Here is a 14,432-nt window from a genome sequence, read left to right as displayed (position 1 = left end):
CTCCTCTCTGTGTGCCACATCCTCTCACTGACTTTTAAGCAAAATTTCATCTGAAACTTAAAAATTACTCTGATAACATCTGTGAGTATCTTAAATAGTCCTACCTCACATTTACTCATCTTCTATTTCATAAATATATATTCCATTAAGTCAGTACACCGCTAGTGTGAAGGAAGCAATTTCTGTTCTGTTCCTGACCCTGATCCTGTCCTGACTGAATCAATGACAAGATGACCATTGCTTGCAAAGGGCCATATATGACACAACATCCAGTATTTCCACACCACTGTCCCTGCAGAAGGGATGACATCGCACCTGGTGGCTTTCCAGATAGCCCTTTAAGGCCAAGAATAACCTGTATATTTTACACTTCCTTCCAGGCTCTCTCCGGGCTACTAGGACTCCTTGGCAATGCATATGGCTCTCCTGTTAGGAGCTCTCAGGTCCAGCTCATCATACACAGTTGTGATGTGAAGACCCTTACAGTCCATACCCATTTTAGGACTATAAGCATTTTCTTGGGATAAATTGGTTATCTTCTGTTTCTCTGGTTATTTTGGTACAGGATCCAGAGGAGCCAAGAGTATCAACCTAAGGAGAGATCTCCTAGCAGGCATGCAGCTTTTTCAGGCTTTCAGGGACATAGCATGCTCTTGTCTTGGCCACTTAATGGCCGAACTGGTAGCATCACTAACCTGCACTGCCTTGTGCCTAGGGTCTTTATGAGCAGAAGAATAACTCCACCGGTAGGCATTCAGCCAGCAATCAGAGATGACCTTGCATTAACCTGATGGTGGCTACATAAGCAGATTCCTTCTTGCTGGGAAACAGCGCAGACAATTGTACTTCGGAGAACAGGGAGGGTCACTTGTAATCTCTGGGATGTCTTGGCAGAGCCTGTGAAGAGTCTGTGGGACCTCTGCTTCCCTTGACACATGTGTAAGCCTCCAGAAACATTTACCATGATATTCTGAAAAGGCAAAGATGATAGTACTTCTTTACTTTGAAAATAAAAGTGTGACTAATATGTCAATGGATCTCAGTTATTGGGGTAGGATCACCACAGGCCACAAAGCCAAGCCTTGCTTACTGTGGAAATGTAAAGACAGGTGACTTGTGAGGCTGTTTTCTTCTTTTATCTGTCTGTGTATTTGTTTGTTTATATTAATGGTGCTGCTAGCAATAAACAAGTAGGCTCTGAATTAACATCACTGAAGTGGAGAGGAGTTTTGCCTCAGGCCCACTGAGAAGAGTTTTACAAAGTGTAGCACAGATGTTCCCAGAGGGCAATGCTAGAGTTTCCCATCTAGCGCTTCTTAATTTCCCTGTACGGTAATTCACAGAAGGACAATGGCAATACAGCATTTAACCTGAAGATGGGAATCTTTTCACTCTGTCTGGATCATTGAGTGGTATGAGCTACAGGCTTGGTTGCTTCCTCCGCATTCCTTCTCCATGGGTGGATGGGAGAAACATGAAACCTGCCATTGTCCCACGGCATCAACCCAGAGCTAGAAAGCAGGTGCTCCCAAGCATGTGGAGATGGGGTACTTGAAGTAAGGTTATAATCTGATGAGGCTGTGTAAGGAAATTCTGAAAGAAATTTCTATTTGTTCAATGATGTGCACTTGGTGGAGTTGTTACATTCATAACTGTGCTCCTTGAGAGGGGCATGTACTACTACGAGTATAAATTGTGACCTGAGAGGGCTACAACTCCAATAGCTAAAAGTCAGCCCAAAGTAAGTATATGTTGAATCTCATTTTGTTAACCCAGTATATAAACCTAAAATAACTACAGGCAAACAAGTAGATTTATTCTGGATTCCCTAACATTACTAAAGCAAAAACCTGACCTGCATATATTAATCTCTGACACTAAATGTACATTTAACTATATACTATAGTTAGTATAATTACATATTTGTATGCATAATTGTGTAGCCTAAATATTGCATTCATATTTTTCCTATCTTTAAAATATATATCATCAACAGAAAGGCTTAATTACTTGGTGAATGCAAAATACTGAGTGTCTGATGCTCTCACTTAATGGTTTAAACTACCTAATCCTGTAGCATATCGGTTCTCATGGTTTATTAGTAAATGAAGTGCTGTTTGTGTCAGAGGTCTATAATGGCTTGGGTTAATGTGATCACCTCTAAGAAGAGCTACCCTTGAAGCCTGCTGAGACGTTTTAAAAACCAGAATGCAACCATCGCAGAGAAATGTTGCATGAGCAACAGACATTGTGGAAACTCTGGTAAATAAGTCTCTTTGCCTTCCTGTATGGTAGTAAATCTTAAAGAAACAATTTGAGTGCTTTAGGAACACTGTGCATTGGGAGTTTTAAATAGTCGCCTGTGAAGACTGGTTTTGACTACGAACCTTGGTAGTTCCTCCATTTGACAGAAGAGTTACTATAGTCCGGTTGACACTTTATTGATACATTGGAGGGATGGTGACATTATGTTGTCATCAGACTGGAGTGGAATATTTTCTCACTTACTGCAAACTTTAAGAACTTGTTAAATTTTAAAACATACTCTGTTCAAAGGTACCTACAATTGTTTTTCCAAATGTATTTCTTAAAGATTGATTTAGGTGGGTTTTTTGTCTCTTGAGGTTGAAGGAGGTTTATTGCCATTATCTATTTACACTATAATCTTGGAATAATCTGATCTGCATTCAAAAAAAAAAAATATTCTGAGAGAGCTTATTGTGACGACTTTAAATATATGCAATGGACAAAAAATCCCTGTTTAAAGTTTATCTTTTTTCTTACATATTAATTATCTCATATATAACAGAAGAGAAATTGCGGTTCTGAAGGGAAACAAATGGACTTCAGGAATTGCAACAGATTTCACTAGTTGGCCAGAGGAGGGAGCAATGCAGCCTTTCTGGCTGGTGAGATCAATGTTTCAGCCTAAATTGAAATTGAATTTTGGCAATCATCTGCTTTTGTGCCATTAAACCCTGATTAATCCAATAATAAGAACAATAGGTTATATTTTATTCTGCTTTAAATGAAGACAACGCTTATGAAGTAGTATGAATTCATAAGTATTAAAGGTAGTAAAAGTGGGGCACACCCAAGCTTATAGCTAAAAATTTGATAGTGCATTGGGGATTCCTGACTCTCTCCGTGTGGAAACAAGGCTTAAGAAACGGATTTGCATGCAATAGGAGCTTTATGTATTGTGGGTTGTAAATAGTACACCAAGAACATGAGTGAGATTTAAAATCAGGCATAAGTACAAAGCAGAAAAAACACAGCCTTTTCTTCAGTTGTGTCTTAGCTTCCAGGCAACATAAAGATAATGAGCAAGTTCTGTAAGTATCTATGTAGCCAAGGGAGTAATATTGGTATAGCACTGAGAGAAAAGCTTTTAAAACCGCTAATCTACTCCTGTTTCTTAATGGGTAAAAAGGAAAGCTGGTGGATCAAAATTACCATGCAATCAAATTCATGTTTATGTCAGAATTCACTATTGCCTATTAGCACTGCTGCTATTTGATTGTAATTAATAATAGGAAGGACAAAATTGCATTACACAAAAATGGAGGAAATATTATGATTGTGGAAGGAAGGAGCTGGCTGGGACTGTAGGATAAAAGAAAAAGAAAACCAGAACCCAAGAAGGGGAAGAGCATCAATCTTCCAAAGTAATTAAATGTTATCTACTATTCTAGTATTTCCTTGGCTGTCATTCCATGTATCTTCAAAGATGCAGAAAACTGAGAATATCATACATTTTTGTTACCTACATATCTCTGCCTATAGAAGTCAGGATTATGCTAAAGCAGTTTTTCTGTTGCTGACTACTTTGGGTTCCAAACAGTCACTTTGGTTGTGTGACTACAGTCAGTGTTGTCTGTTCAGGAGCAGAAAAAGTAGCAGAGATCTTTCTTCCATATCCAGTAGGTGTATGCTTGAAGTAGGTTGGCTACAGCTAGAGTAAGATCCCTCGTTTTCTTCCGAAGACATATGGCTAAGTGACAGCAATATTGTATTGCAGAATTGATAGACTTGCTGGGAAATGGCGTATGCACAGCTAGGCTCAAGAGCTAACTCGTCGCCAATAGAAGTTTGGCAGGGACAATACTAGTTTGAGGATCCTACTCCCAAAGCAGCCCCAACCCTGTTGGATGCTCTCTTGTGTTTTAATGTTCCAGATGCCGTGGCCTCTGCATGGGATGTTCTGCAGCTTGAGAGCCACCTCATTTATCTCCTTCATTCAGTTCATCCTGGCGCTCTTGTCATCCCCAGAGCTCCCTCTCCTCCTTGGCATTTCAGCCTGTTCCTAAACCGCTGAGCCTGTGGCTAGCACAGGGGCAGTTAGCACAGCCGCCCCTGGGAGACTGCTGCCACTTTAGCCACTTACTTACTAACCATATGATCCTGGTCAAATCTCTGATAACAGCCCCCACAGTAGCAGAAGTGACAGTGTTTTGATCTGCTGAAATGATGTTATGAAATAGTACAAAAACGAGACATGGCACTGACAATGGTTCAGTCCTATGCACTATGTTGCTTTAGGTAAAACTGCATTTTTTTTAACAAGGCACCACTCCAAAGAAAACATTCTAGCTTGTTCTTTCGTATGGTGACAGAGTTTCATCTTAAATGGTAAAGGGCAAGGGTGTATTTTTAGACACGCTTTCATCCCTTGTAAGTGTGCTCAAGGGCTGTTTGAACTGATCACTTAATATAATCGTGTCTCTCTGGTCTGACGTCAGGGAAGGGGGATGGGAGAATAATGGTCACATCTGCAGGTGATAAAACATGCACCAATGTATTTCAGAAAAAACAGTTTCAGCACAGGAGGGCTATGATACACACTGAGAAGCTTGTCCTACTACTTTAGTGTTCAATCTCATAGGTCTTTAGACTTAAATTCAAAGTGTTTATTTGCATCATTGCTGAAATACTGCTTCCTTTCTAACCTAATAACTAATGCAATTGTTGAAGCTTATGCAGCCAGATTTCTCAGTAGTCCTTGGCCACGCTGTTTTCCACACCTATGAAGCTTTGTTAGAGCAAATGGAGAAGTGGCAGCTGTTTGCATCAATAAGGCTAATGAAATGAGGAGCACATTTGCACATCCAGGTATTTCACCAATCGCCACAGCACACAGCGAGCCAAATTCAGCCAAGTGCAGCTTCTAGCAAGTAGCTGAGACATCCAAGGAAGTTTGTTTTCTAGTGTAAACATGGCTGCATTTATACACCAAGCATGAGCTGATTGTAAGTGGAGCACAGGTGGATGTAAATTGTTGCAGTAGCAAGTCTTGCGTGCATTTAACCTGTGGCGGGTCTGTAAAAGTTGGCATTAAGTAGTATAGAGAGTCAATATAAGGGTGTTTGTTGGTAGCAAGAAAAAACACCAGTGAAAAAAATGATGAAGCAGTCCTTTCCTAACCCTTCACCCAATTTAATTTATACAATCTGCCATGGTCTCAGCTTTAAGCCTGGATTAAAGCCCCAGATTCAGTGCTGGGATAAACTGAATTCCACGGGAGTTGTGCCCATTCACACAGAGTTTTTTCCTGTAAAATAATGATGTCCCTTTCCGCCAATAATTTTACCACTTGAATGCCAAGTTACAGTCCAGAGACACTTGCTTAATAATCCTGCTTCACTCGGTGTAAAACTGGCACCTCCAAGAGCTCCTCTGCTCTGGCCGGTTTGGTGTATCATTGCAAGCTTTCAAAAAAAGGCCTGCCTTCAGCATTTTGCCTGGACCATTTCCCAGTCATATAGTGCTCCCTAGCAGATAGCCACATCCATCTCCACTACCGTCAGCAGCAACTTCCTTCCTATACCCATAAGTGAAGCTAGCAGAGTTGTAGCCGTCCTGCGCGTATATCGCTGAGACCCTGACGTCAGCGGGAGCCTACGCAGCCATACGGCTCTGCCTGCGTCAGTCAGAGGTGGTGAGGATCAGGGCTTAATAAATAGCAGGCAATCAGTAGCACCAACATTGAGGACCTGATCTATTGGAACGATTTAGCTTTGGATAGTTTTATTTAATTTTTTAAAAAACTTTTCTCACTCAGCCAAGCCCATTACCTCCTACGTTCTTCCCTCTTTGGCCTAAATTTCATGGGTTGAATTTGCATGTTTTTTCTGCCTAAGGGGGCAGCTGTATCCAGTGCATTTTTGCCTATTCAGGGCTTTTCTTCTTTTCAGTTCAACCTTTTTCTCCTTCATTTGGCAAGTCATTTCAGGGAAGCATAGATGTAAGGGTGTGTTTGCTTGTTTATTTTATGTACATGATGGAGCACTTATATAATTTTTGAACATTTACCTGCTCACTGATCCTATAGAAGATAACTGCACCTGACATTTTAGATTTCCCTGCTAGTTGGGTTTCTGGAAAAACTTTTGAGAGCATTAACATGAAAACGACAGGAGCAATCCCTGTGGTTCTTTTCCCCTTCAGCTGTCTGCAGTAAAAGAACATCCTGCACTGCTTTGTTTTTCAGGTTGATGGCTTCCTGACACTTCTCTTTGGCCTCGCTAGCATTAATACCCTTACAGTAATCAGTGTGACTCGCTACATCAAGGGCTGCCATCCTGAGAGAGGTAAGGAATAAAGGCAAGTCCAGTTCTGCCTTCATTGAACCTGGTGCAAATCTGTATTTTTTTCAGTCACAGGCTGTATCAAATATAAATTAGATGCATTGGAAACCAGAACATAATGCAGTCATTTGCATTACAAACATGTTTACATAGAATCCTTCAGGGTTAACCCCAATAAGAGCCAAATTATTACTAGTACACTTTGGTCACCATGGGTTAAATCCACCCTTCTGCCAAAGATACCACAGGTCCTGCTGACCCTCTGTATTCTCCGAAATGCAACTTAAATGACTCCTAAGTGATGCATACATTGTTGTCGGGATCTCACTGTAAGCAACAAATTTCATCTTCTACGAGATGATGTCTGGGAAGTTTCCAATTGTTGATAAGATCCTTGGTTCAGAAGGCTGTCCTACATACAAATATTTTCACTCCTCAGGGTGTTTTGCCAGGGTTTGTGCACAGCAGGCATCATGGACTGCTTTAGATGGCGCTGGGAGCATTCAGTCTGCACATCTTACCTCCAGCTTTTGTAGCACTGCACAGCCTGCCATCCCCACATGCCTCTCCGGCCTCCCCTCAGTGGACAGTTTCACACCACAGCAGATGAAAATTACTCCTACCATCCCCAGAACTGACCATAACCCAACTCTGGCCAGACAATCCCCATCTCCTGCCTGTCTCCCAGATCTGCAAAGCATCATCACTACAGCCTCACACCCACACTTCTTCCTTCTCTAGTGCCCATTTGATCTGTAACCTGAATATCTCAACCAACCACTGCTCGTTACTCTCTCCAGTGCTACAACCCTTTTACTAACCACTCTCTGTTTTTTTTAATTTCATTTTATTTATTAACCTTTGGTATAAATGCCTCCGTAAAGGCATATGAGTGTCCCACTGTATAAATCCGGTCTGAAATCCTTCACACGTTTCCTGCCCTGTGAAGCCCTCATCAGCCAGTCTATATAAACATGCCATCATCTACCTCTTTCTCTTTATGCCTCTTTACATCCCCACACTAACCCCAGGCATTCCCTTTCACAGGATCAGTAGAAATCTTTCCTTGCCATTCATCCTGGACCTCCTGCCTGCTGAAAACTTTGACTTGCACTGAGACCCTTATGTAATTTCTCTTCTTTATACCTACACCTTCCACAAATTCCCCCTTGTCTTCCTTTCACCCATACTTAGATAATGTATTATGAAGTTTCATGCCTTTGTTATGACTGGCTTGCACCATCTTTCAGGCAAGAGCCTATTAATGTCTGCAGGTAAAGCATGCATAAATACACTGGATGCATCATATGAGTTTTTCTCCCTAATAGCATGAGTAGTATTAGCCATGAAAGAACTTCTGCAGGGAGGTCTTTTTTCCACAGGAAGTTCTTCTGCAGTTTGTTGTAATGATAGACTTGTTGAGGTTAATTTTCAACACAAACTGCTGTTGGAGCTGCTACAATTTAGCTGTGATGTATTCTACATCTTATATTCATTGCATATTATGAAGTCATATTTAAAACCCACGCTTCTCTTTTGCAAAACTGTATCACATGTTCATCTGAAGGTGTGCATAATTTATGTTTGCCTCTTGAGGAAACCTGAGCAAGTACCCAGTATAACATTACAGAAATGTTGAGGAACAGAGACTGGTGGATGTATAAGTATTTCCCATGTAAAGGAAGAAATAACCACAATGTATGGCAACAGCAGGACAGATTGTATTGAACGTATTGAATGGCTAATGTAGTTTGAGCATCTAATGCATTTTCTCCTTCTTAACAGGGAAAACCTTGAAGTGAATAAGTCTAAATTCAGAGGATTTTCTTATCTTATTTGTTTCTATGTATGTAAAACTTAGCATACAACTGTTTCCTGCTTTTTACAAAATTGTAAAACATAAGTCTAACTTAGAATTTGCTAATTCTACAGCACTCAACAAACACATTGTCTCCTGCTTAAAAGCCATTCATTTCCACTGTTCACAAATGGCCTTGAACACAAGCCTGACAGATGCTTTCAAGTTTAAGCTTTTCCTACGAATACGCATTTTTTTATCTTACTCTTTTTTTAAATAGCTCTATTGTCCTTATTATCTGTTGGTATAGGAGTGCATTTAGATTTCAGAGATATGTTTGCCTTTCTAGATATTATTTTCTGACTAAACCATGCCATTGCAGGTCACTGCATCAGCAACAGCAGTATGACGGTGGCTCTGGTTCTCATTTGGATAGCAGCTTTTTTCTGGTCAGCAGCTCCATTACTTGGCTGGGGCAGCTATACAGGTAACAGGTATCTTTCAGTTGTACTTATTTGGCGCCTCTCCTCTTAACTAAGCAAAGATACTTACCTTTCTTTCTTGCTGTTTGTGATAAACCAGACCAAGTATCAGTGGAACTGAGAAAATCATTCATCATGCATGGCGTATGGGCAGAGCGTTGCCTGCTTTGGTATCAGCTATAAAGAGATTTTTTTTAAGATATCACAGGGAAGACTTGGACCAAGTGCATATTACCTATGAAAAAAGAGAGGCCAGAAATATTTGGCATGATTAAGCAATGAGATAAAGGAAACTATCAAAAGACATCCTTCAAAAACTGTCAAGATTAGGAAGCTAGAAAAGAACACAAGTTCCAGCAAGTTAAACTTGAAACTAGAATAAGACAAGCCAGAAAGATTGGGTGAAACAGTTTGTTGAAAATATGAAAACTAACGCAGCAGAAGAAAAAGATGTCAGAAAGTTTGTCAGTCCAAGAAGTGATTAGGGTGCAAGATAAGGCCATAGCAAAAGAGGAGGGGGAAAAATAGGAAAAATTTTGAATAGTGAACACTGCGGTAATTCAATGGCTGAGGGATATCCCCGCACCAGAAAATTTCTTTATGGGGAAAAGTTGGAGAAATTGTCTCAAATTAAGTCTCTAAAAATTCAACAAAACAAATACCTAGGAACAAATGGTAATGATACAGGAGTCCTAACAACTGAAATCATGTGACTGAAATTGTCCAGCAGTTTTCTGCCTGGATCTTGTAGGCATCTGCATCCTTTGAGAAGTCATGAAATCTATGAAGACTTATTAAAGCAGCTATGTGAATATATCCCCTTACTTATTAAATACATAAGCTTTGAAGTGTCTCTGGACCCTTGAAGTATGGGTGTCAGAAAAGCATCCATTTCTATGATTGGTTAAGTCTTCCATCCTTCCCAAACCAAAATGTTACCAGGATATTAGGCTCAATGGATCTTTTGTTTGAGACAAAACCAAACTGTTTATTAGACTGTTCTAATTTTATGTCATGTTTTTGCACTCTGGATATGTCATAAACTTGGGGGCTTTGGACTGGTCATTTTCTGTGTATCTTCTGGTGATCCGTGTTTTCTTTTTACATTAATCTTATTAGGTCTTCATTTGTAGAAGGATTTCTGATGTCCGTTTTTGGCCTTAAACTGGAGCCAGGGACTTCTTGGAATCACTGCCTTGTCAGAGCATCCGAGTGCCCCCATGGATACTGTTTGTATTTCAGATTCAATTCCTTGACACTGGTCTTCAAGACCACTTCTAGGAACACTTTTCCCTACTGAGAATCACAGCAGTTTCAGGTTCCTGGGCTATCTGACTCTAAACACATTTCTATTGAGGGCAGCGGTGGAGATGTGGGAGCCCAGCAATGGCAAGTCCGGCAGCAGGCAGCGGAGCAGGCAGCGGGTGCCAGCAGACCACAGCACTGTTACACCCAGCTGCCTCGGACCTCTCGCTTCTACACAGCAGCTGCAGGGGTCCCCAGGACCCTACCGATTTTTGGAAATGCCACTTGCCAGTATCTGCAGAGCGGGGAAACACATCTCTGAATTCTGACTCGCAGAAAATCTGCAGGATTTTCTTTTCATGTCATCTGGAGGCTGCTTTCTTTTTGCAGTCAAAAGTTTTCACAAACCAGAAACCTGGAATTAAGTCAGATTTTATGGCTTTTTGAATCTTGGGGACTACTGATGAAAAAAGCAAAGGAGACAAAAATCTATTTCTATTACTGAACACATCCAGACAGCAACACCTAGAGCTTTTGGTGTTAAAAATACTGAGTGCTTTTTGATGAGAATCATAAAAGAGATTTTAATCTTTTGCTCCTTTAATTCATCCTGTCTAAACCTCCTATCACCTGTGAGGAATTAAGGGATTTTTTTTTTTTCTTCAGAATTATCACTGGATGTCAGGGAGAGATCTGTTGCTAAATCATGCAGGCTTCACCTGTATTGTATCTCCAGGACTTGTTAATACTTGACTTACATAATTCTGGTTCATGCTTCATTTATTTATAATTCAATTTGCTGCCATAGCTGCCAGGGGGAAAAAAAAAAAAAAAAAAAAAAAAAAAAAAAAATCTTTTTCCACTTAAAAAGAAAAATCCACAATCTATAGAAAAACTCTAATGCTATTGAATTCAAGTTTTATATCAGGACACATTTGCAAACACATCAGAGGGTCCAAAGAAGTCAACTGTTATTCATAAAAGTATTTAAGCAGAGACTGCACTTTATTCCCACTGCCTTTCCCTTAAGTACCTGATTGGCTAGTGTCCTTTTGTAAATCCCACTAGCTGCAGATCCTGCAATCTGCCTAACTTCATTTCTGAGAGCCTGCAGCTCCTTTGTAGTTGCAAAACTGTATGCTTCCCATTTAGCAAAAGGTCTTATATCTTTCTAGGTATTTATGTTTCATCTTCCCATAATCTTTATCATTAGCTGTATCAATTTGCTTTCATGGGTCTCACTACAGTAAAAATTTCATTGCCTTTTTGTTTCTATTAAAAAAACCTCCGTATTTTTATTTCCTACTTTTCTATGTAAGTAGTAACTTTTTACATTTGGCATATTGTCTCTTTACAATCGCTTGTTATGCTGTTACAGTGCTCATCTTAGGAAGTTACTATGTAGAAGATTATGACAAATAAGAGTAGATAACACTCAAAAATATCAAACCTAGTGAATGAATATCCATTTTATTTTCTAATAAAGTATCACAATTTCCTATTCTGGATTTACACTGGAAATCTAAACTGGACAGTATGATAATACGCATTAAAACTTGTTACAGTCTAACCGGTCTTGAAAAAATGTTTATGTAAGAAATTATGTCACAGCTTATTAAATCAGAAAGATCAATCCATTCTTTAGTTCTTAAAAGAAGAAAAATACAGCATTTGAACTGATAAATTAACTGCTCAAAAGCAGATAAATATTCTAAAAATTCTAACCAACTTATTTTTGCTTTGCAGATCGCATGTATGGCACATGTGAGATAGACTGGGCAAAAGCCAACTTCTCTACAATCTACAAGTCCTACATTGTCTCCATTTTTATCTGCTGTTTTTTCCTACCTGTAACAGTCATGGTCTTCTCATATGTGTCAATTATCAATACTGTCAAGCTAAGCCATGCATTAACAGGACTGGGTGATCCCACAGACAGACAGAGGAGAATGGAGCGGGACGTCACCAGGGTGAGTTGGGGTTTCATGTTGGGTGGGATTTATCTCAATGAAATCTGTCTTTCCAAAAATTTTTCCCAACTAGAACAGAAGAGAACAAACCGAATCAGTCACATTTCATTTCTCTATAATCTCTAGTGACAGAGTCTGAACTCAGTGAAGAATATGAGGATTGTTTAAAACTCCTACCCTGTCAGTTGGCTAAAATATTGGTGCTACATCACATGTGAAAAATAATCTAAATATAATTGGACTGGGTTATACTGCACAAAAACAAAAGTTTGGTTTGGCATATGCTCTTTTCTTTCAGACGTTACATTACTTCTGAGCATACACAGAAGTTACAGTGGAGCTTTCAATTTACTTACCATTGACTTAAGTCTACCCGAAACCCTCTTAATTCATATAAACATACAGGGGACTGTGGCTATTTTCATTCCATTAGATGACGCGTTGCTTAAGCACACCACCATGCCAGAATTAGATATATAGCTTCTAGGTCTGCCTGGCTCCATCAAAGCTAACGTTTTGCTTACTTGTACTCTCCCGTGAGCCATACCCTCAGGACAATCTCAATGTTTCCCTTCCAGCCAAGTGTCCAAGCTACTATTCCCAGTGTATTGCTTCCCTGATGTAGTCTTCCAGAATAGATTTAAGACTATTCTCCTTCTGTCTTTTAGGTTTCTATTGTCATTTGCACAGCCTTCATTATTGCATGGTCACCATACGCTGTCATCTCTATATGGTCTGCCTACGGTCACCCTGTGCCCACTCTTACCAGCATCCTTGCCAGTTTGTTTGCTAAGTCTGCTAGCTTCTACAATCCCATTATCTACTTTGGAATGAGCTCCAAATTTCGGAGGGACATTTTCATCTTGTTCCATTGTGCCAAGGAAGTCAAGGACCCTGTGAAGCTCAAACGTTTCAAAAACCTCAAGCAAAAACAACAAGAGCCTTCTCAGAAAGAAGAGAAGTACGCAGCAGAAATGAACCCTGCACCAAGCCCTGATTCTGGGGTGGGAAGTCCAACCAATACCCCACCTCCGGTAAACAGGGAAGTGTATTTTGGTATTCTCGACACACCGTCTAATAACCCTGATATTGAATGTGATAGACTGTAAGTTTTGTGGCCACTTAACATATGCACCCACTTTGTGTTCAGGAAGACCCTCTTCAGATCAGCACTTGAGTGATTTCCTAATTCCCAGTCCATCTCTTTCTTGCTAGAGCACTGATGACTATACAACTCAAGCAAATCAGACCATAAAGCGATATTTTCCTTCTATGTAGGTACAAAAAGCTACGAAGCACATTACAATGTGGGCAGCACACCCAGTGCCAGAAACATTTGATTTTCACATGCATGCAGGAAAAAAGATTGACTTGTGAAGAGCAGGCATTAGCTAGCAAAAATAACTGGTGTGTTCCTATCTAAATTTTATTAATTAGGCGACTGAGTTTCCAAATACGTTTTTTGCTCTTCAACAGTCCCAGCCATAGAGGATCATTGTAGGTCTGTGGAGCTGCTGCAGCTCCAACGGCTGTGAGCTGGTAGGCAAAGCCATGGGCTCCCTGCGGGGCAGCGAGGCGTGCCCACCGCGGGGCTCCCAGGCCCTGCGCGCACACAGCCGTGTGTCTGATCGTCTGTGCCTGACTCTGTGTGCGTCTATGCGGGTGCTAGAAGTTGTAGATCTTGGCATTTTCTGGTCGCTGTAGTCTGAACAGTGGCTTCATACTTTTCCTCGTTGGTCTGCAGAATTATTTCTACCCTCCCTGACCTTCCCGGAGAGCAAGGCCTGGCTGTAGCATTCAGATGCAGGAAAGCTGGCCTTTAATTTTACTGATCCTTCTCCAAACTGGTTGTTTTTCTACCTGACTATTAAGGTGGAGCAGGAGATGTTGTACAGGCAATGAAACCAAAAATGACACTAAGGTTTTAAGAGTACTGATGAAGTGTGCCATCAGAGCTATTTACAAAATATAATCCAACACTTCACTGCTGCTTCTAAAGAAAGTTTCTGTACCTGCCTACGGGTAAAAAACTGACTTTTAGGTAAATGTAATTAAGTAGCAATTAAGGATAGTGATTTAAATAGCTAAGTGGTAGGCTTAAATCAGTAGCAAGACTATCAGATGTTACAATATCAAATTATTCCACCAAGTTTATTTTACATTCAAAACGAGGAGGTATATCTTCGTAATTCCCCATCTTGGAAACTAACTGCATGCTCAGAGACTTCTGTAAAAACGTCTCCGTATTAGCCATGGAAATTGTGGGTTCATTTAGTGCTGTTTGCAAGTTAAAAGAAGAAAACAACCCCAACAACATTGGTTGCTAACCTCACTGCTATTTATGACTTTT

General features: G+C 40.3%; 1 protein-coding gene across 1 annotated transcript in view; it reads left to right on the top strand.

Moving 5' to 3' along the window:
• The window catches only part of LOC309587502 (visual pigment-like receptor peropsin), a gene marked incomplete at its 3' end in the record, with an annotated part of 30,671 nt that extends 17,480 nt beyond the window's left edge, over positions 1-13,191 (top strand). Inside the window, exons 3-6 of the mRNA XM_082305680.1 lie at positions 6,491-6,590; positions 8,768-8,872; positions 11,859-12,082; positions 12,751-13,191. Coding sequence (XP_082161806.1) covers positions 6,491-6,590; positions 8,768-8,872; positions 11,859-12,082; positions 12,751-13,191 — 870 coding nt within the window. The remainder of the gene's footprint in view (positions 1-6,490; positions 6,591-8,767; positions 8,873-11,858; positions 12,083-12,750) is intronic.
• Between the last annotated feature and the right edge of the window lie 1,241 nt (positions 13,192-14,432).

Source organism: Platalea leucorodia (genome assembly GCF_965183815.1).
Source record: "Platalea leucorodia genome assembly, chromosome: 3".
In the NCBI taxonomy this organism is placed as follows: domain Eukaryota; kingdom Metazoa; phylum Chordata; class Aves; order Pelecaniformes; family Threskiornithidae; genus Platalea; species Platalea leucorodia.
This window is presented reverse-complemented; position numbering and strand designations above follow the sequence as displayed.